Source organism: Dermacentor silvarum, chromosome 1 (assembly GCF_013339745.2).
Source record: "Dermacentor silvarum isolate Dsil-2018 chromosome 1, BIME_Dsil_1.4, whole genome shotgun sequence".
Classification (NCBI taxonomy): Eukaryota; Metazoa; Arthropoda; class Arachnida; order Ixodida; family Ixodidae; genus Dermacentor; species Dermacentor silvarum.
This window is the reverse complement of record NC_051154.1, coordinates 5,413,213-5,434,933: the sequence shown is the minus strand read 5'-3', so window position 1 is coordinate 5,434,933 and position 21,721 is coordinate 5,413,213. Positions and strand designations below refer to the sequence as shown.

General features: G+C 46.2%; 1 protein-coding gene across 1 annotated transcript in view; it reads right to left on the bottom strand.

The window, feature by feature from the left end:
- Positions 1–2,207: 2,207 nt before the first annotated feature.
- Positions 2,208–21,721, bottom strand: part of LOC119456247 (beta-1,3-galactosyltransferase 5) — a 58,563-nt gene continuing 39,049 nt past the window's right edge. Inside the window, exon 2 of the mRNA XM_037717899.2 lies at positions 2,208–3,983. Within this exon, the coding sequence (XP_037573827.1) occupies positions 3,002–3,982 (981 nt within the window). The 5' untranslated portion in view covers position 3,983 and the 3' untranslated portion in view covers positions 2,208–3,001. The remainder of the gene's footprint in view (positions 3,984–21,721) is intronic.

The window sequence follows — 21,721 nt, the reverse complement described above, 5'->3', positions numbered from 1 at the left end:
CTCCGCCAAGTTCGGTTATTATCTCGAAGCTGGTGTCATCCCGAGAATTCGTTCCAAGTGGATTCGGATCGCCTTGCGAACTCAACGGCTACAATTTGTAAATTGCAATATAGCCCATCAGGTAATTAGTTAAAAACTTAATTGGTGAAATTTTGTTAATTATTCGATGATGCATTTCAAATTCTTGTGCAAGTAATGTCCGCCTCTTCGAGTAGAACAGCTCATGAACTAGAATTCTGCTATCTGCCACAGGCAACCTTTAAAAATTTTGGAAGTGTTCGCTGAAACACCCTATATAGGCAGGGTTCTACTAAAGTGGAGAGAAGGTAAGGCGGGTGGGTGAGGTAACGAGCGAGTGTGTTAGCGAAGGGTGTAGAATTTAAAAGAAAGATAATGCGCTATTGATAGTCCGTGAAGGAATTTTAGTCAGCGCCGTGTGTTAGCCGGTTGACGTGTCATTGAAGGCTCGTCTTTATGTAGAAGGGGCCTGGACGACGGGGAGGGGGTTATCTGCTCTACTGGAGGTCAGTGAACTATCGTGTCTGACAGAGAATAAAAGTAGCAGCAGAAAAATGGTGCTTGTGGGAAAAAAAATAAAGTAAAAAAAGGTGGGGGGGGGGGGGCAAAAATATGAAAGAACAAAAGGAATGCGTGAAAGCAAAGGTAGGTTGGATTATTATTGACAATCGAATAACAAAAATAAAAAAATAAGCAACTCAATGAGAGATAACCAAGTGCTGTTACCTCTGCTTTGAAGTTTAGCATAGCGAATAGATTCTAAGGCTCCCTTTGAAACGTTCATGCCTATTGGTTGCAATGTATTGAACTTATGGATGAGGTACGATTCTCTATATTTTCTGTCTCGCGCAGAACGGAAATTTGACTAGTATGTAAAGTTTAAGCTCATCAAAGTTATGACCTGGTTGGTTGAAATGCTCCGCGACGGCCTTTTAGCTGTGTCCGCGCAAATGCGGTACGGCTTATAGCGCGGATATTTGCGACTTACGTTATAAGCGGTCTACACTATAACAGTTCGCTTTTCAACTTTCTGTAACCTACTGGATAATGCGTAAACCGATCATATTGGCGAACCTTAACCACACTTAGTGCTGTCATTTCTGTAATCAACTCAATAAACTGATTACACCGTTTTGTGTACAGCGAATTTTAACGGAACTGCAAACGTGTGGCACCTTTCTGTTGTGCATTTCCCCTTTTGTTTTCTTGGCCACTGTTTAGGCTGCTCATCGCTGTTCTCCTGCTGGAATTGTATGAATGCCCACCTGCTGTGATCTCGTTCGAGACTGGCAGTATTGAAAATAAAATACTGATCACTCGATCATAACACGAACACTGTCAGCAAGTGCGGCAAGAATGCCAAAACCTTGATCTTCTAACTTGTTTACAATTTTAGCTGCAAGATTTTCAACAAGAGAATCAAGCTTACCACTTAGCTCGAGGTGTTCAATTTTCTTAAACAGTTCAGCGTTAGACAACATCACAGGGTATGAAGTACGACTCAACAAAAAGCTAGTGAGCAGCAGCTGCAGCAAGAAACGCTGCAAAGTATGAAAAACCAACCTGCCGTTCGTATTCCCCAGCTGTTCCTTTTAAATCCTCTTCTGTCTGAAGGCGTATGGCTTGGTACTAGAGAGACGGCCATCACAACTGCAAGCTTCTTTGAGCGATTTTTCAGTACTTGTGGCATAGAACGGGCGGTTTTAATGCAAAAGCATTAATACCCCGTTGTACGAAAATCCGGCGGCGGCGTGATGACACAGAGAGTAAAAACACATCAAAAATGCTCAGATTGACGTCAAATTTCTCAGGGAGGTTCCTGCAAACAATGTAAATTAATGGCTTTGAAGATATGGTACATTTTGGTCTGGGTAGGAATCGAACCCGGGCCTCTGGGGTGTGAGATGAGCACGTGCTTCTCCGACCCCACGGTGGCTTCACAGTTCTGGCTGAGTAAAGGTGTGCCTAGTGCATGCATCACTGCACACGTCACAGCCACCTGGCTGACTAAAGGTGTAGCCTAGTGCGTGCGTCACTGGGCACGCGACGGCGCAGCCAATGGGGAGGACCCGCCGTGCCATGTGTATAAAATGAGCGCGCCCGCGCGTCACTTGCTTTTCGGATTTCATCGGTGCTGTGTCTACGGCGATGGACCCCGAAGCGAAGCTGCGACCAAGAGACACACAGAATCGGCAGAAAGAACTTTAATGCATGTCGAAAACATCAATCGGAAACATTCCACCAAAGGGATCATAATGCTTTCGCATTCCCACACCTAAGCAGTCTTAAAGGGAAACTCTGGCGATATTTCGATGTCCACTGTCCTCAATAAAATTTTGAATATACGTTCTCTTTTGCACTCTTGATTATCTGTGCCTAACCATATGGCTGCGACTCATTTAGTTTTCCTGAAAACAAATTTTGAAGACTGGTTGCGTGTTCCCGACCCATGCCCACGAATGTATGGCTTTTTTACTGGCCACCCTGTGTGACTTGAGAGACTAGACCGCCACTTCGCCCAGAAACGACAAAGCTGGCTCCTTTTTCCACGAGACGATGGCAGACTATCATCGTTTCGACAGACGTCGGTCATTCTCTTTCGCAGCACAATGCGCGTTGAGCTTGGGCATACCTCGCGCGGCGGCGGCTGGTCAAAAGCAAACGACGATCCTTCAGCACTCACACTGTCGCTGAAACCGACGCTGTGTAGTTTGAAAGGGCTGTAAAAGCTCCCCGTGTCACATCATACGCTTCGCCTTCTGGGCGTTAGCGCCACGCGTACTGCACATGTACATTACAGTAGTGTAGGCTCTGACGTCATCGACTCATCGTGAGGTCACACGAAGCAGCTACCCGTTTCGACACCTCGTTTATTAGTTATTACTGATTACTTTCTAACCCAAATTGAACCACCCCGCCATTGGACAGTTAAAAAGAACGCCGGAGTTGCTGATGTCACCCCCCCCCCCACCCTGCAGCAACATCAGCCTTTATTGCGAGCAGCGTCAACGTTCTCCCTGGTGCGCTGCCAGAGCCGGTACACGAGCTCGGTGTCCAGGTCAGGGTGACCCAGCAGTGGTGGGCCGCCGTCACGCAGCCAGGAACGGGCGTCGCGGGCATCGCGCGCCAAGCGCGGCCCAAGGTCGACGTGCTCGATGCCAAGACGCTGCGCCAGGATGCCCGTGACGAGCACGTCGTCGACCCAGAAGTAGGGCACGTCGGCCGAAGCTCGGTACAGGTCGCGCACCACGTCGGGCGACATGAGGATGGCCCAGCCGGAGCAGTAGGGCGGGTAGCGGTGTGGCCGATACTCGCGGAAGCTGACGCGCCACTTGCTGCGCTGGCTGCGCTTGACGTACGGCCGCCGGATGAGGCCGCACATGAGCAGCCGCGCCGGGGCGTGGGGCTCCAGCTCCGCGCTCACCTGGAACAGGTCCATGAACACGTCGTCGTCCGTCTTGAGCACGTAGCGCGCCTGGCCACAGCGGCTCACGACCCACTTGAGCCCCATCACGTGCTTGTACGTCAGGTTGTGGTAGCTGTCCACGAAGTTGCCCATGACCAGGTCGCCGTGCGCGGCGCTCTCGGCGCGCAGGGCGCCCTCCAGGCCGGCCGCCTGCCCCACGAGGAAGACGAGCGCCATGGCGCGCGCCGTGGCCGCGGCCAGGGCGCTCGCGTTGCCCCACGTCTCGCGAATGGCGCGCCGCCGGCCGAAGTGCGCCGGCGCAGAGTGCACGAACACGGCCAGAAACAGGTCGCGGTGGCTGCGGCAGCGGCTGCTGTCCAGCACAAACGCAAAGTCGCGCCGGTCCACCAGCCGGCCGGGCTCGTCCGACACGTTGCCTGCTGCCACACCGCGCGGGCCGGGCTCCTGCGGCGGCGACGACCAGCGCGACCACACGGCCACCGACGCCAGCAGCAGCAGCACGAGGCCCGAGCGCCGCTCCCGCACCACGCGAAGCATCCTGGAACAAAGTTGGCATTTGGTACGCCATAGAGTGAACCGCCGATCCATGCATCCACAACGCATCGGGACTTCCGGCGAACACATATTTTGTAAATATCAAATAGCCAACGTCTTCTACTTTGGAATGAGATTGCTCACGAGTTTATGGACACACTGACGTCGTACGACACAGTGCGCGCTAGTGCTACGTCAAACAAACAGTCCCAGCGTGGCTGGAGCCAACCACACTTCCGTCTCGCGTTTTGCATGTCTCGAGGACCGCTTCTTGTTTGTCCTACATGACAATGTGGTACTCAAATTTTGGACAAGGCTCAGGTTAGACAGTGAAGGCTCGTCGAAACTTTCAGGTTCAGAAACGCCCGTTGCTACAATGCTGATCACATGACTTGTAATGTATGTTGTGACAACATGACAAATACACTTTTTTCAGACCTCACACATCAACAGTTGCTTTCCCACAGGTCTTTTTCCCGGTTTCCCTATGACAGAATCGTTTTATAATGTGTTCATATCATAGAAACTATCGTCTGCTTCTCATACATGTATTATGTATATCTACTCAGCCTATAACTGAACAAGTAACTTGGCGTAATAAAAAACACAGACAGAAGCAGGCAGACAAAGACAAGCACTTGTCTTTGTTTGCCTTTCTTGTGTCTGTTTTTTATTGCGCCAAGTTACTTGTTCAGTTATGGAAAACCAACTAGCCCAAGAATGAACTATTCTAGAATTTATTACTCAGCCTATTTTCTGTTAGAATTAATTTTGAATTCAATTAATTCAATATACAGGGTGTCCCAACTTTCATGCACCCAGATTTAAAAATATGCAAATGCCACGTAGCTGAACAGAACCAAAGTAATGTTGTTTGCCGTTGCTTGGAGATACTCATTGTCTTTTGCATTCCGTCTAATTACGTGATTAGTCTTAATCAACTTCTCAAATATTATAATTAGATTAAAAGTGTCAATGAGAAAATTGTAGAGCAACATGAAACACTCCTGATACAGCTGTCTGCTGCTCAATACGTACTACATAAAAGTCTTTTTCCGAGCGTGAAAGAAGTCCACGAATACACGCAAAGTGCCTCGAGCAGCCAGTCGAGCGGCAATCTTGCGCGTATTCGCTGGCTTCTTTCACGCTCGGAAAAACACTTTTATGTAGCATGTATTGAGCAACAGAAAGCTGTGTCTGGAGTTTTTCATGTTGCTCTACAATTTTCTCATTGACATTTTTCAATCTAAAAATAATATTTGAGAATTTGATTAATTAATAAAGATTAATTATGTAATTACGCAAAATGCAAAAAAAATAATTTGAGTATCTCCAAGCGACAGCATGCAACATTACCTTGTTTCTTCCCAGTTACGTGGCATTTGCATATTGTCACGAAGATAATTCACTCGAGCTCGCCGAAAGAGAACAGTATTCTTTAATAGACAGTTTTAGTTTAGCGTTAGCGTAATAGCGGGGTTACGAGAAATAGCGTTACCGTTCCGCAAACGAACTTTGCAGAAAGAGTGTTTTAGTATAGCGTGATAGCGTAGTTTACGCGCGGGACGCTATTCCATTACGCTTTGAATTTCGCATACATAGGGCACCTAAGATATGTGTGTGTGTGCGTCCGGAAAGTGCGATAAGCAGCGTAATGGAAGCCAGGAGCGCGTTGTATTTTTACTTCCCCTGTCCGTAGATCTGCAACGAAACAGACAAGCAGTACAAGCTGTCTACCATAGCCTCCGAAATCCTCCCATCTCAGAGGCCATATGCCGTCGTCGCGCCTATCTCCCAACTTTATCGACAGGTGGCGCTCACATCTCGGAGAAACTTTCTTTCGTTAGGCTTAGGCGCGCTCGAAATGAGAAGCGATCTCGAAAACTCTGCTAAATTATCCATAAAAACATATTGTCGATCCTGCCTGAAGGTAAGCGAAAGCCATTTACGCAGTCATTTCCTACCAACGAAGTGAATTATTCAACAGCAACTCCAAATTCAGTTCGAAGCGGGCGGCCGGGACCGCCACCATGTTTTACGTACACTACGTAAACACGCTAACAGGGTAACGTTAACTCTGAGAAATAGCGTGCGCACGGTAAACGGTATGGTTCGTTTAGCGTTCTGCACATGCGCATTTCGATCCCGCTATTCCGGTACGCCCGCTATTCCGGTAACCACGCTAAACTAAAACTGTCTAATGATGGCCAACACTTATAAGAACGCCCGCACACCTGCGCCCTTCGTCGTCTTCTCTCTGGCGATCTTGTGCCTGTAGTCGGCAGCCGACTTCTGACGATCGATGCCTGTAGTGGGCAGCTTACTTCGCATCATTCCTCCCCAACATGAAAAGCGACCGCCCCGGTCGCCAGTCGGAGAGGGTAAAGGGTGACAGAGGGCGTGGGTGACCAGAGGGGCACTTCTTCGCGGGCGCAGTACGGCTTCATCCGTACCACGTGCACAATCTCGGCTCGTGCCCGCCGTCGGCTTGAGCTCATATTAGTACTCTGGGGGACGACCTCGTAGTTCACGTAGCTGAGTCGCCCGACGATCTTGTACGGGTCAAAGTATCTGCGCAGTAATTTTTCCGCCAGCCCCTGATGACAGACAGGTGTCCACACCCAAACGTAGTCACCGGGTTCGTATGGTGGGCGTCGGCACTCTGCTGGTTGCGGATGCGGTTGCAAGCAAGTTGTTGAGTTTTTTCAGCTTTCTGGACAATGTCGTCAGCATTGTCGCTTCTTGTTCCGTTGTCGACCGGGAGCATGGCGTCTAAAGGTGTTGTTACACAGCACTCATAAACCAGTTCAAATGGTGTGAATCGGGTGGTTTCCTGCACAGCCGTATTATATGCAAATGTCACGTATGGTAGAATTTGGTCCCAGGACTTGTGCTCTGCGTCAACGTATATCGAGATCATATCGGTCATAGTTCTGTTGAGGCGCTCGGTTAGTCCATTAGTTTATGGGCGTGGTTTTCCGATGATTGGTGTGGGTCAGCGTGACGATCTCCTGCATTAAGACAGCAGTAAACGCAGTTTCTCGATCGGTGATTAAGATGGAAGGGGCCCCGTGACGTAGATTTCATGGACAAAAAAACATTGCGACTTCTGTGGCGGTTCCGCGGGGCACAGCTTTGGTTTCCGCGTACCGCGTTAGGTAGTCCGTTGCGACGACTATCCGTTTCTTTCCTGCAGACGACGGAGAGAATGGAATGAGGAGATTCATTCCCACCTACTGAAATGGTGCTGGAGGAGGGTCCAGGGGTTGCAGAAGACCAGCAGGTTTCAAAGGTGGAACCTTGCACCGCTGACAATCACGGCAGCTTCTCACGTAGCGGTGAACGGACGAGAACAGTTGAGGCCAGTAATACTTCTGGTGCGCTAACATCCTGGCGAAGCCCAAGTGTCCAGCACACGGGTCGTAATGACACGCCTGCAGCACTTCGCGCAGTGAAACTGGGACGACAAGGAACGTTTCTTGGCTGCTTTCGAAGTTCTTTTTGTAGAGCACGTCGTCCCGGAGGCAGTAAGAAGTCGGACCTCGTGACATCGGTCGTGGGAAAACAACGTCGGCTCCACGAAGGTATCTGATGAAGGAAAGCAATGTACTGTCTGCACGTTGGAAGTCAGCCATCTCGACAGTGTCTACTACACCAAGAAATGGGAAATCTTGCTCTAAGTCACTTGGCTTCCAAGGTATAGGTGGACGTGAGAGGCAGTCAGCGTCGCCGTGCATCTGCCCGGATTGATATACCACTGTGGCGTCGTACTCCTGAAGGTGGAGGCTCCGAGCGAGGCAGCCTGAAGAGTCCCCAAGACTCGCAAGCCAACACAGTGAATGGTGGTCACTTACTATGCGAAAAGGTCGGCCGTAAAGGTAGGGTCGGAACTTGCCGATGGCCCAAACGACCGCTAGACACTCCTTTTCAGTCGTGGAATAGTTGACCTCCGCCTTTGTCAGACTGCGGCTCGCGTAGGCTACTACTCGTCCAGAGCCGTCTTGCCACTGAACGAGTATAGCACCAAGCCCCACGTTGCTGGCGTCTAGGTGGATTTCAAGCCTTCGAAATGCGTGAGTACGGGGGCTGTTTGCAGTTGCTTCCGCAATTCTGTAAAGGCTTCCTGTTGCTCTTCCGTCCACTCGAAGGGTACATCTTGGCGTGTTAAGTCTCGTTAATGGTTCGGCGATCCTTGAAAATCCTTCGACAAAACGACGGTAGTAAGCGCAGAGACCTAAGAATCACTGAACTGCCTTCTTGTCTGTTGGGCGCGGGAATTCAACGACGGCAGCTAGCTTCTCGGGGTCCGTCCGAACACCGCGGGGGCTGACTACGTGTCCAAGAAACTTTAGCTCCTGAAAGCCAAAATGACATTTCTCAGGCTTGATAGTCAGATTTGCTTTGCTGACTGCGAGGAAAACATTCTTGAGTCGTTCAAGATGCCCATCAAACGTTCTTGAAAACACCACAACGTCGTCTAAGTGGACTAAGCACGTCTGCAATTTCACTCCTGAGGGAACAGTGTCCATCATCCGCTGAAATGTGGCAGGTGTGGAACACAGGCCAAATGGGAGGACTTTAAATTCATATAATCCATCAGGAGTAACAAATGCCGTTTTTTCGCAGTCACGCTCATCTACTTCAATCTGCCAGCACCCTGACTTAAGATCCAATGAGGTGAAAAATTAGGCGTGGCGTAGACGGTCCAAAGCGTCAACGATCCGTGGCAGGGGATAAACGTCGCGTTTGGTGACACTATTACAAATTACGAATACAACAAGCTGCTTTGAAAAAAAAGAACAAAGAAACATCTCTTTTTTTGCGATTTTCTGCTGCACCTTGCCTCCAAGCGGCCACCGGCAGAAGCTGAAATTTGACGTCATAACACCCACCCACAGCCAAGGTCGGCCACAGCTGTTGCAGTGTTTCCAGGGGTGTCGGTCTCTTGCAGCGTTTGTTTAACCCCTTTCGGCGATCTTCGCACGTGGACCGTCTGAAACACTATCCCTGTCAGCGCTCCACGCAGGTGGTGCGTCTTACATGAGGCTTCCCGCGGTCGTCACTCGGTATTGACGCGTTCGTCGTGGCGGAAGGAAATGCCCAGACATTGCTGTTATAACAGCATCGTCGGTAGTGACACGCTGTCGCACACGTTTACCAGAGACGAGAAGGTGCGTAAACTTTGGATACCTGCCTATTTAGCTTGTCCGGTAATCGGGTAAACGGGTTGGGGCGTTCGGGAGGAACTGTAAGCGTGAGCGGCCTGTATGGTGCTGCCACCTGGTGGCAGCAGAGCTCAAACAGACAAAAACAGCTAATATTGCAGTAACCAAGTGTATTCTACTTCGCTGCTGGTGTAAATCTTCGGCAGCAACACGATTATGCCACTGCCGAAAATTTTCGCCAGGAAATGACCAATAATTCTTGCATAAGTGTCTGGTGCAGAGCGAAATCTTCGCGCTACGGTTCGCGAAAACCTGGCCGGCACTTCCACGGCCGCCTGCTCTTCTTCGTCGCTTGACACGGAAGGCTTGTAACCGTAAGCGGTAATAATTCTTGCCAAGTTGGAATGGTCCTCGTCTTCAGACATGTACTCATCGCTGGTAGACGCACCAGAACTCGAATCCATGCTCGCGATGGTGACGTCGGCGCGCTTCGAATGACCGCGGCCGGCCGGCTGGCTATCCGACGAGGGTGTCGTGACGTCACGTCTTCCAACTCCCGCGGGTCGGGCGGCGAGGCGAGCGCTCACAAAAACGCGAAAAATAACGCCATCGGCTCAAAAATGAGCTAAGGGACTACTTTTTTTCGGTGTAATCACACACTAAGGATTCATTTTCAGCATTTTCGTAAAATTTTCAGATTTTGTGTCCGTATCCCTTAAAGCCGTCTATAGTCTACACAAAAGCGTAGTGTATTGTCCTTTTTAACTCAAACGACGGGTGACGCCCATGGACTTATGAACAACTGAATCACGTCATCATTTAACATTTCTTGAACCTGGCGTTTTATCACCTCCCTTTCCGTGGGCGCAATGCGGTATGGATGCCGACGAACGGGGCATGCTGACTCGTCCGTAGGAATGCGATGCTTTGTAACGGAGGTGCGCCGTACTTTAGACTTGGTAGAGAAGCAGCCAGAGAAATCCTTGACAAGGTCGAGTAGCTGCTGTTTCTGTCGTTGCGATAAGCCGGAGTTAATTAATCTGAATGCGATCGCTCAGGTTGACCTCTTTCGATGAATTAGGGGAAGCAGCTTCTAGTGAGGTGACATCAGTCAAGGCAGCAATTTCATGGAGGAAGGCGACAGCTGTGCCTTGTGTTAAGTGCTGATATTCGTTGCTGAAGTTCGTCAGCAGGACTAATGAGCGTCTGGGCTGAAGCTGAACGAGGCCGCTCAAGCATTAACGGAATGTTTGCCTCGACGATGCCCTCATAGCCGTCGAATGCGTCGCAGGTTGTCAGTAGGCTGCTTCTTGGTGGTACCGTTATGCTGTCGTCGACGATGCACAAGGCGTTTTCGGTGCGATTCTCGTCGCTTGCTATGGCTTTTACCGTAGAAAATGTCACGCTCGATTTTTCCAGGATAATTATGGTTCCATTCACCTGTAGAAAGTCCATGCCGAGTATCAAGTCCCTCGAGCAGCTGGGCATTCGAAGACCCCGAAGTACGTAAGTCCACGAATATTTACCCAAGCAGTGCATCTGCCCACGGGAATTAGTAGATGACCTCCAGCAGTACGGACCTACGACCCAGTCCATTGTGTAAAAACGTTCTGTAACTTTGACGCAAGCTCTGCGCATAACCGAGCTGTCCGCACCAGTGTCAATTCTGCTGCGACTTCTTCCTCATCTATGGTAATCTGTGGTAATCTTCCTCATCTATGGTAATCCACAACATTGCAAGAAAGCCATCCTGTATTCACAGGCCCACCGATACCGCCGCATCTGTTCTGACGAGAAAGACTTCCAATGTCATGCAAAGGAACTCAGAACGGCCCTGGTGGCGAAGCACTACCTGGAACGTATTGTTGATGACGCTATAAGCCTTAGACAGAAATGAAATTTTGACGGGCTCAAAGCCCCGCCATCCGAAAAACCAAACCAACCTTATCCTCACCTGCTCATCTATCTACATTACCGCACCGTGAACAACATCCTAGCCAAACACTTTAATATCATTCAGCAGAGCACACGTTTGTGTTCAATTTTCACAGAGCCACCTTGAGTTGTCTATCGCCGGGGAAGGAATCTAAGAGATATCCTCGTCAGAGCTAGAACAACCACGGTCTGTAAGCACATGACTTCAACCTGTCTTGCTAAGGCTGCTTCCTCTGATTTCACATTCAAAATTAAGGAACCTCTAAATTGTGACAGCAGCAATGTGATCTACATGCTCCATTGTGAAGTCTGCGACCAACAGTATATAGGCCAGACTGGAACCGTGTTCAGACTCCGTCTAAATAACCACAGAGCTCACACCCGCGCACTACCACATCTCCCATTTTCAAAACATATCAGTCTGCCTGAGCATTCATTTGATAAAATACGTGTCACTCTTCTCCAGTCAGGCTTCCGCTCTTCTCGTGAACGGGAACAAAGAGAGTCATATTTTATCCACAAATTTAGAACAATCACGCACGGCATAAATTAACACATGGGAAACCTCTCGTTTCTTTGTGCATAAGTTAAATTAGCTAAAATCAGAACTGAATCCCCGCATAGGCAAGCCGAACACGTGTGTGATGTCGAAAGAATGCCCACTACCCCAGTGGGGGAGCGGACCGAACCACCCACATTATTGTGCCCTGGCTTTTTAATTTCATGCTTATTTCGCCACACTGTTACTATTATATTTGCAGGTTATTTCTTCTTTCGTGTTTCTCGTGTTTTGCCCTTGCTTTTTAATTTCATGCTTATTTCGCCACGCTGTTACTATCATATTTGCAGGTTATTTCTTCTTTCGTGTTTCTCGTGTTTTGCCCTTGCTTTTTAATTTCATGCTTATTTCGCCACGCTGTTACTATCATATTTGAAAGGTTATTTCTTCTTTCGTGTTTCTCGTGTTTTGCCCTTGCTTTTTAATTTCATGCTTATTTCGCCACGCTGTTACTATTATATTTGCAGGTTATTTCTTCTTTCGTGTTTCTCGTGTTTTGCCCTTGCTTTTTAATTTCATGCTTATTTCGCCACGCTGTTACTATCATATTTGCAGGTTATTTCTTCTTTCGTGTTTCTCGTGTTTTTCCCTTGCTTTTTAATTTCATGCTTATTTCGCCACGCTGTTACTATCATATTTGCAGGTTATTTCTTCTTTCGTGTTTCTCGTGTTTTGCCCTGGCTTTTTAATTTCATGCTTATTTCGCCACGCTGTTACTATCATATTTGCAGGTTATTTCTTCTTTCGTGTTTCTCGTGTTTTGCCCTTGCTTTTTAATTTCATGCTTATTTCTTCTTTCGTGTTTCTCGTGTTTTGCCCTTGCTTTTTAATTTCATGCTTATTTCGCCACGCTGTTACTATCATATTTGCAGGTTATTTCTTCTTTCGTGTTTCTCGTGTTTTGCCCTGGCTTTTTAATTTCATGCTTATTTCGCCACGCTGTTACTATTATATTTGCAGGTTATTTCTTCTTTCGTGTTTCTCGTGTTTTGCCCTTGCTTTTTAATTTTCATGCTTATTTCGCCACGCTGTTACTATCATATTTGCAGGTTATTTCTTCTTTCGTGTTTTGCCCTTGCTTTTTAATTTCATGCTTATTTCGCCACGCTGTTACTATCATATTTGCAGGTTATTTCTTCTTTCGTGTTTCTCGTGTGTTGCCCTTGCTTTTTAATTTCATGCTTATTTCGCCACGCTGTTACTATCATATTTGCAGGTTATTTCTTCTTTCGTGTTTCTCAGTGTTTTGCCCTTGCTTTTTAATTTCATGCTTATTTCACCATGCTGTTACTATCATATTTGCAGGTTATTTCTTCTTTCGTGTTTCTCGTGTTTTGCCCTTGCTTTTTAATTTCATGCTTATTTCGCCACGCTGTTACTATCATATTTGCAGGTTATTTCTTCTTTCGTGTTTTGCCCTTGCTTTTTAATTTCATGCTTATTTCATCACGCTGTTACTATCATATTTGCAGGTTATTTCTTCTTCTTTCGTGTTTCTCGTGTTTTGCCCTTGCTTTTCAAGTTCATGCTGATTTCGCCACGCTGTTACTATCATATTTGCAGGTTATTTCTTCTTCTTTCGAGTTTCTCGTGTTTTGCCCTTGCTTTTTAATTTCATGCTTATTTCGCCACGCTGTTACTATCATATTTGCAGGTTATTTCTTCGTCTTTCGTGTTTCTCGTGTTTTGCCCTTGCTTTTTAATTTCACGCTTGTTTCGCCACGCTGTTACTATCATATTTGCAGGTTATTTCTTCTTTCGTGTTTCTCGTGTTTTGCCCTTGCTTTTCAAGTTCATGCTGATTTCGCCACGCTGTTACTATCATATTGGCAGGTTATTTCTTCTTCTTTCGTGTTTCTCGTGTTTTGCCCTTTTCTTTGTCTGGCACGACCAGGTCTTGGTGTCTTTCCTTTCTCTCTCTCTTTTTTGCATGTTCAACTTAACATGACAGGCGTGTCCGTCAATTGTGCATGTCAAACACGCTTAACAGCGACCTTGTTAATGAAATGTCCATTGCAGCTGATGACGGCAATGCGCCGTGCATCGTCGTCAATCGTAAAAGCGCGTGTAATGGGGACTGTGACAAAGGCGTGTCCGCTGAAAATGTTGATTCACGTGTAAAAGCACGAATAATGGGGACCGTATCAAGCACTTGTCCACTGCCGATAATGACAAGCACGCGTCGTGAAGAACCCCGTTACCAACAAGTAATCTCCCTGCCATTGGCTCTCTCCCTGGGATTTTTTAAAATTTATTGGTTTTTTTTGCTCTCTCTATCTCTCTTTTCTCACTTTTTTTTTAGCGCCTTCTTTCTCTACCTGAAGATATAAAAAGACTGTTGATAGAATTTCCTGTATCTCTTGAAAAAGGTCGGTCCAATGACCGAAACTGTTGGGTAAATAAACCTAAGATAACCGCGAAGTTGTGCTTCTAATTTTCCTATATATATATATATATATATATAACAAAAGAGGGCCGAGTATGCCTCCCTGCGGTGCACCGCACGTCATCGGTAAAAGTGATGAGTGTTGGTTAATGACGGCCATGTATTGGCATCTACAAGACAGGTATGATTTAATTCTAGGGATTTTCCACATTACTGCATGACACGAGCTTAGAAGCGAAGATCTGATGGTCAAGACTGTCGAAGGCTTTACTGAACAAGAATACCACATGTAAACCATTTTCAGTTCTTTCAAAGTTAACAAAGCCACGTTTGATCACCTATCCTCCATAAAACCAAACTGTGAATCGGTGATAATGTTTTGAATCCGTGACGAGGGGGGGTAGTTTTTTAAGCTTAAGTTTTTTGAGATACAAAACCTTTTTGAACAGGCTAACTTCTGGTTACAGCAATTAGATATGTAGCTCAATGCAAACAAGCTTCAGCTAAACATTGGTAAAACTAAGTATTTACTTTTCAAATCAAAAGGAATGATGGCTCACTCGCATTTTCAGCTGCAATTCCATAAAGTAAAGATCGAACAGGCAAAAACAGCCAAATTTCTGGAGGTCATATTCCATGAAGACATGTCGTGGTCGTCACATGTAGATTCTCTCAGAAATAGTATTGCTCATGCTGTAGGTGCGCTAAACCAGGTTGAGATATCTGTTACCGATAAGCGTGAAACTCAACATTTACAATGCCCTCATACATTCTCGATTAACATAGTGTCTCTTATCACTTCAAACACTGCAAAACCGTGCACTACGTGCAATAGGAAGCTTAGGACGTATGGAAAACACCAAACCATTCTATAGCAAATGCAAAATATTGCCAACATCAAAACCTTTGTACTTATAAACTATTCCTCGAAATTTTCCGGCAATTTCAGTAGACAAATCCTCTTTCCAAACAAAATACCACGTAAGAAGAACAGGATATAATTTCAGAAATAGTCTGGTAGTTACACCACGCAGTAGAACCAAATATGGTGAACAAAAACTCGCCGTGCAAATTCCTCATCTCTTAAACGACTATGCTCTGGCTACAGATCTCTTAAATTCTGGAACCTCCAAGCAAACTTTTAGAAAAGTGGCAAGAAAATTATTATTTGCAGAAGAAGAAAACCAAAGTTAGGCTATCATGTATATTCCTTCAAAACCATTTTTTTGTTGTTGTTCTGGGCTACAAGTGTTTGCAGATTACGTAATATTGTTTTGTTTACCTAACTTTTTGCTTGATCTTGGTTTACTGCGGTGTATCATTCTTCTCATTTTATTTTTTCGCTTCAAATGCTTATAAGATGTACAAAGTTGTACTTGCCTTTCATTTTTTTTCTTTTCCTTTTTTGAATTGTGCGATCAATCTGTTTATTATAAGTATAATATTTGATTTTCACATGTGTCTTTAAAATGTTCTGTGCTGTCATACTGCTGCTGCTGCTGTATGGGTGGCACGGCCCAGTCAGGCAATGTGCCTTTAGCTGTGCCCCCTAGGACAATTCTTATATTGTCCTAAATACATCAATAAAGAAAAGAAAGAAAGAAGCTATGACTCGGGACACTAAGTTAGAACAGAAGGTTAGCATATTTAAGCATGCTGAGCAGTTGCAAGAACTCCTGTGGCCACGCTGTGGCTCTCAGTTTGATGAACCAAAATGATAGACTTAAAGCCAGTGGTACCCAGATGCCTTGATAGCGTGCTTGGCTGAAAAACTGAAAAATCAACATAATACGGATACGGTTCCAAAGAAAAAACAAAAGAGTAGCATGGACTAAAGAAGATTGCACACAGACACAGCATTCCTATGGTTCTCCCGGCACGTGGCAAATTAATTGGCGCATGCCACACAGTTAGGAATGGCATCCAGAAATCTATCCACGAGTGCAATGTGAAGCACGTTACAAAATTTGTAGCATGTGATAAAGTAAGTCACTGTGTTCAACTTTCCTGTGGAAAATAGCATATAGGACAAACCGGGAGATGCGTTAACATAACCGTAACTGTAAGCAAATCAGCCATCCCAGAAACATAGCCACACAATGCAGCAGGTGCCAGTTCAACCAAATTTTGAGTGCACGAGCATCATATCCTAATCAAAAGGTAAGAGAAAGGGAAATTATCGAAGCCTTCACAATGCAGCAAATTGGTGACGACATATGCACCATCAATTCTACTGAATGAATCCTCTCCTGCTCTTTGGTGAATGTCTTGTCATCTGTTTACACACGCCATGTCTTGACTTGCTGATATCAGTGCACTATACCCGGTGATCCTTTCCGAGTTTTACAGAATTTTAAAATCACCTGTGGCAGATTCAATCCTAGAGTAGGATTATTCAGAGGCGGACATTATTTGCACGAAATCGAAACATGTACATTATCAATTGATGAAAATTCACTAATTAACTTCTTAATTACTTTATGGCACATATTGCAATTTACAAATTGTAGCCGGTGAGCTTCCAAGGCATATTCACTTATTTTCAGGATACACAACATTCAGCAGAAGAGTCACACACTACAAAACATATTTCAACTTATCATACTTAGTATTGCCAAAGTGTGCTATGAACTACATGGGCATTCTAGTTGCTTTTGTGCTCTAATGCATACAAGAGTGTTCACTTAAAAAATTAAGTAAAACAACTGCACATGTTTACCACTAGTTTGACGGCACTTATCTCAAAACCTATGCCACCTCAAAATTTGTTCCAAGTGGATATGCCTTGCGAACTCGGACTATAATTTGTACATTGGAATATGTGCCGTAAAGTAATTAGATGATTAGTGAATTGCCATCAATTAATTATGTCCGTGCAAGTAATGTCTGCCTCTTTGAATTCAGCTCAAGGACTGCCACGGGTAATTTTGTAAAACTTAAAAAGATTACCCCATATATAAAAATTGCGTGAAACTTGTCCAGTGTTGTCCTTGCTTTGACTCGCAGCTGCAATCACTCAACAAGCAACTAGCCTAAGTAGCGATAATGTTTTCCTTTGCAAAAAAAATCTGACATACAAGAAAAAATTCGCTTTTCAGTACCTTTAGAAAACACGGAGAGCACAGATAGTGGACAATTATTAGATGCATTATTTCGGTCACCAGCTTAGTATACGACAGGCACTTAAGCATTTTTCATTTCGGCAGAAAAAATTCCAGCCTCAAGGATAAGATTAAAGATGTGAGAAAGCACAGGAACAATAAATGGCAATACATTCTAATGCAAATTGTCAATGCAGTCTAATTTGCAAATTGTCAATGTCAAGAGCCTTAGTGTTACATAAGCGTATTAAACACCTTGCACTTGTTAGTAGGATAAAGAAATATGCTCTATGATAACTTTTCATGTCGGCAGCGTTATTCAGTACAGGGGTAGTCTGCGTGTTCACACAGCGACTGTTCAAGCAAGCAGCAAGCTCTTGGTCTCATCACTGCTGGAGGCGTGGTGTCCTTGCACCCACCCAGAATGTCATTAATGGCCTTCCAAGCAGCATCAGGCCACTGCTTATTAACACTTGCAAAGATATCCTCGTAGTATGCTTCCTTGGCTTGTCTAAGTTGCACGTATGACGCCAAGTTCAGAAAAAAAAAAATTTTTCACAAATGAGTACGAATACAGATTATGACTTTTTTTTATAGAGCAAATTTTTTCATGTAAATCCAAGTGTACTTATGTACCATGTAAAAAATGTTATATTTTTATTTTAAATATTGTTAACAAATATGTGTGCCATGCTAGCATGAATAATTTAAATTTAGCTTGCCATAACAATTTTAGGCAGTCACATAGGAGCGGCAATAAACCAAAGCTACACAATCTGAAGAATCCTCAGAGTGTAATGATGAAATAACTTAAAAAGACATGCTTTTCTGATAAGTATGCCTTGCTCAAGGAGTACAGGAGGCATACGTGAATATCTTGGCAAGTATCTACAAGGATTCCACAGCTACCTTGGTTCTCCACAAGAAAAGTAGAAAGTTCCCTATCAAGAAAGGGGCCAGGCAAGGAGACAATCTCTCCAATGCTATTCACTGCATGCCTAGAAGTATTCAAGCTCTTAGACTGGGAAGGCTTAGGACTGAGGATCAACGGCGAATATCTCGGCAAACTTCGGTTTGGAGATGACATTGTCCTATTCAGCAACAATGTAGATGAATTACAACTGATTGAGGACCTTAACCGAAAAAGTGTAAGAGTGGGTTGAAGATTAGAAAACAAACAATGTTCAATAGCCTTGCAAGGGAACAAGAATTCAGGATCGCCAGTCAGCCTCTAAAGGCTGTAAAGGAGTATGTTTATCTAGGTCAATTACTAACAGGGGACTCTGATCATGAGAAGGAAATTTACAGAAGTAGAAGAATAAAATTGGGTTGGAGTGCATACGACAGGCATTACCAAATCCTGACTGGGAGCTTACCACTGTCGTTGAAAAGAAAAGTGTACAATCATTGCATTCTACCGGTACTAACATATGGGGCAGAAACTTGGAGGTTAACAAAGAAGCTCAAGAACAAGTTAAGGACTGCACAAAGAGTCATGGAACGAAAAACGATAGGCCTAACGTTAAGCAGCTTCTGTTTGACCTTCCAACCAGAGCAAAAAGACCTGATGCTTATGTGGACCATGTTCACTCTAAAGAGTGTTTTAAATAGTGAAAATGTTTCGTATTGTTACGCGCGAAGGAGACCGTTTATCACCCTTACGGATGAAGGGGGCCGTTTATTGTAGGTCGCGAAGGTGAGCGCAAGAGCGGTCAGCTGGTTGATCAACTCAGCGTCGTCCTCTTCTCTTTCAACCCGGGACCGCAAGCGCGTTCACCGGTCATCGTTCTTCTCACTCACGCGTACGTGCAACACTCCTCTCGTCGCAGACGAAGCCCGCCGGGCGAGTCAATCCAGTTGCCTTGACGTGAACAATTTCAAGCGGGCGACTTGGACCACTTGGGTCTTGGCAGCTCTTCTACCACTCGCTGTGAGGCGAGCTATGGTATAAGTGACTTCTGTGAGTCTGTTAAGAATAACAAACGGTCCATCGTAGGTGGCCAAATGCTTTTGGCATAACCCGCGTTTCCGTACAGGAGTCCACAGCCACACTAAATCACCAGGGCGATAGGTCACTGGACGGTGGCGAATGTCGTAGCGTGCTTTTGATCTGTCCTGCGATGCCAAAGTGCGTAAACGAGCAATACGGCGCGCCTCTTCGGCAAGGCAGAGGGTCTCGGCGACAGTGGGATTTTCGTGAGTACAGAAAGGAAAAATAGTGTCGATCGTGTACCGGGATGGCCGTGCGTACAGCAGGAAGAAAGAGCTATAGCCGGTAGTCTCGTGCTTGGCGGTGTTGAACGCGTACGTGATAAAAGGCAGTACGTCATCCCAGTTCTTGTGGTCGGATGAAACATACATAGAGAGCATGTTTATAATTGTTCGGTTGGTGCGCTCCGTAAGGCCATTCGTTTGTGGATGGTATGGTGTCGAGTGACGCAAGTGGCATTCACACAAACGAAGCAGCTCCTCCACGACATCTGCTGTAAATTGTCGTCCACGGTCGCTGACGATTACGCGAGGCGGACCATGTCGCAGGATGACATACCGCAGCAGGAACGTTGCAACGTCAGTGGCAGTTGCCGAGGGCACGGCCGCCGTCTCGCAGTAGCGTGTGAGGTAGTCGACGCAAACAATTATCCACCGATTTCCCTTGGCTGATTTCGGAAAAGGTCCCACGAAGTCCATGCCCACTTGTTGGAAAGGTGTGCTTGGAGGTGGGATCGGCTGCAGGGGACCAGCTGGAGCATTAGATGGACGTTTGTGGCGCTGACACTGCGTGCAGCTGGCCACATACGTCTCAACAGACTGTCGCATCCCAGGCCAATAAAAGCGTTCCTGAATCTGGTAGAGCGTCCTCGCCGAACCTAAATGGCCAGACGTAGGGTCATCGTGCATAGCACTCAGAATCGCCATGCGAAGACTCTCCGGCACCACTAGAAGAAAACGTACGCCAGTGCTGGAAAAGTTCTTCTTATATAGGAGTCCACCACGTACACAGAAATTGTTTGCTGTAGTAGAGGCGGTCGTAGCGGTGAAGAGAGGTGTTAATTTAGTGCCTTTTCGTTGTTCGGCTTTGAAACAGTCGAGGTCTGGAAAACTCGGCGATACAGAAGCCACAAGGTGATTGAAGTCGTCGGCGTCACAGTCCGTAGTGCTAAGTGGCATACGCGAGAGGCAGTCCGCGTCAGCGTGTCGTCGACCACTCTTATAAGAGACGCTGAAGCTATATTCTTGTAGTCGGAGCGCCCAGCGTGCAAGGCGGCCACAAGGGTCACGAAGATTTACAAGCCAACACAATGAGTGGTGGTCGGTGACAACTGTGAGGGGGCGTCCATACAGGTAAGAACAAAACCACTGAACCGCAAATATCACCGCGAGGCATTCTTGTTCTGTAACAGTGTAATTCTGCTCGGGCCAACTTAATGAGCGACTTGCATATGCGATCACGTTTTTGCGGTCCCCGTGGCGTTGAACTAGGACGGCGCCAATACCTATGCCACTGGCATTCGTATGGAGTTCCGTCGGAGCTGAAGGACTGAAGTGTTGAAGAACAGGTCGTGACGTCAGCAGAAACTTCAACTGACGAAAAGAAGAATCGCACTACGGAGTCCACTCAAAGGGGATGTCCTTTTTCATAGTAGACAAGTCAGCGGATACGCGACGTCGGCAAACTTAGGGATAAAGCGGCGGAAGTAGGAACAAAGCCCCAGAAAACTGCGGAGCTCCTTGACAGAGCGTGGTGCACTAAACGCTTCAACGGCGGCTGTCTTCTGGGGATCAGGGCGGATGCCATCCTTATCGACGAGGTGCCCAAACACAAGGGTTTGGCGGTCTCCAAAGTGGCATTTCTTTGAGTTTAAAACTAGGCCAGCGTTTCTGATGCAGTTCAGGACGATATCCAGACGCGAGTTGTGTTTGCTGAAGGTGCGGCCAAAGCTGACGACGTCGTCGAGGTAGCACATGCAGATGTTCCACTTCAACCCGCGCAGAATAGTGTCCATAAATCTCTAAATGCCTAAATAACCTAAATAGTGTCCAATAAAGTTGCCGGAGCATTGCACAGTCCAAATGGCATCACATTAAATTCAAAGAGCCCGTCAGAGGTTACAAAGGCAGTCTTTTCCTTGTCTTCAGGGTGCATCGGAATTTGCCAATAGCCGGATCGTAAGTCTACTGAGGGAAAGTAAGAGGCAGAATGAAGGCAGTCGATTGCGTCATCAATACGTGGGAGTGGGTACACGTCCTTTTTTGTTACAGCATTCAATTGGCGATAGTCGACGCAAAATCACCAAGATCCATCTTTCTTTTTAACAAGAATCACTGGAGCTACCCACGGATTCGCTGACTCTTGTATGACTCCTCTTTTCATCATTTCATGCACTTAGTCGTTGATAATCTGGCGCTCTGATGGTGAAACGCGATATGGCTTTTGTCTAATCGGATTTGCTGAACCCGTGTTGATGGTATGGCGGGTTCGCGACGCGGGGATTGCAGGTATTTTGTCCTTCTGCGCAAAGTCGAATACCGAGACGTGCTTCGAAAGCACACCCACAAACGTTCGGCGTTTACTCGTGCTGAGAGATTTATTTATCA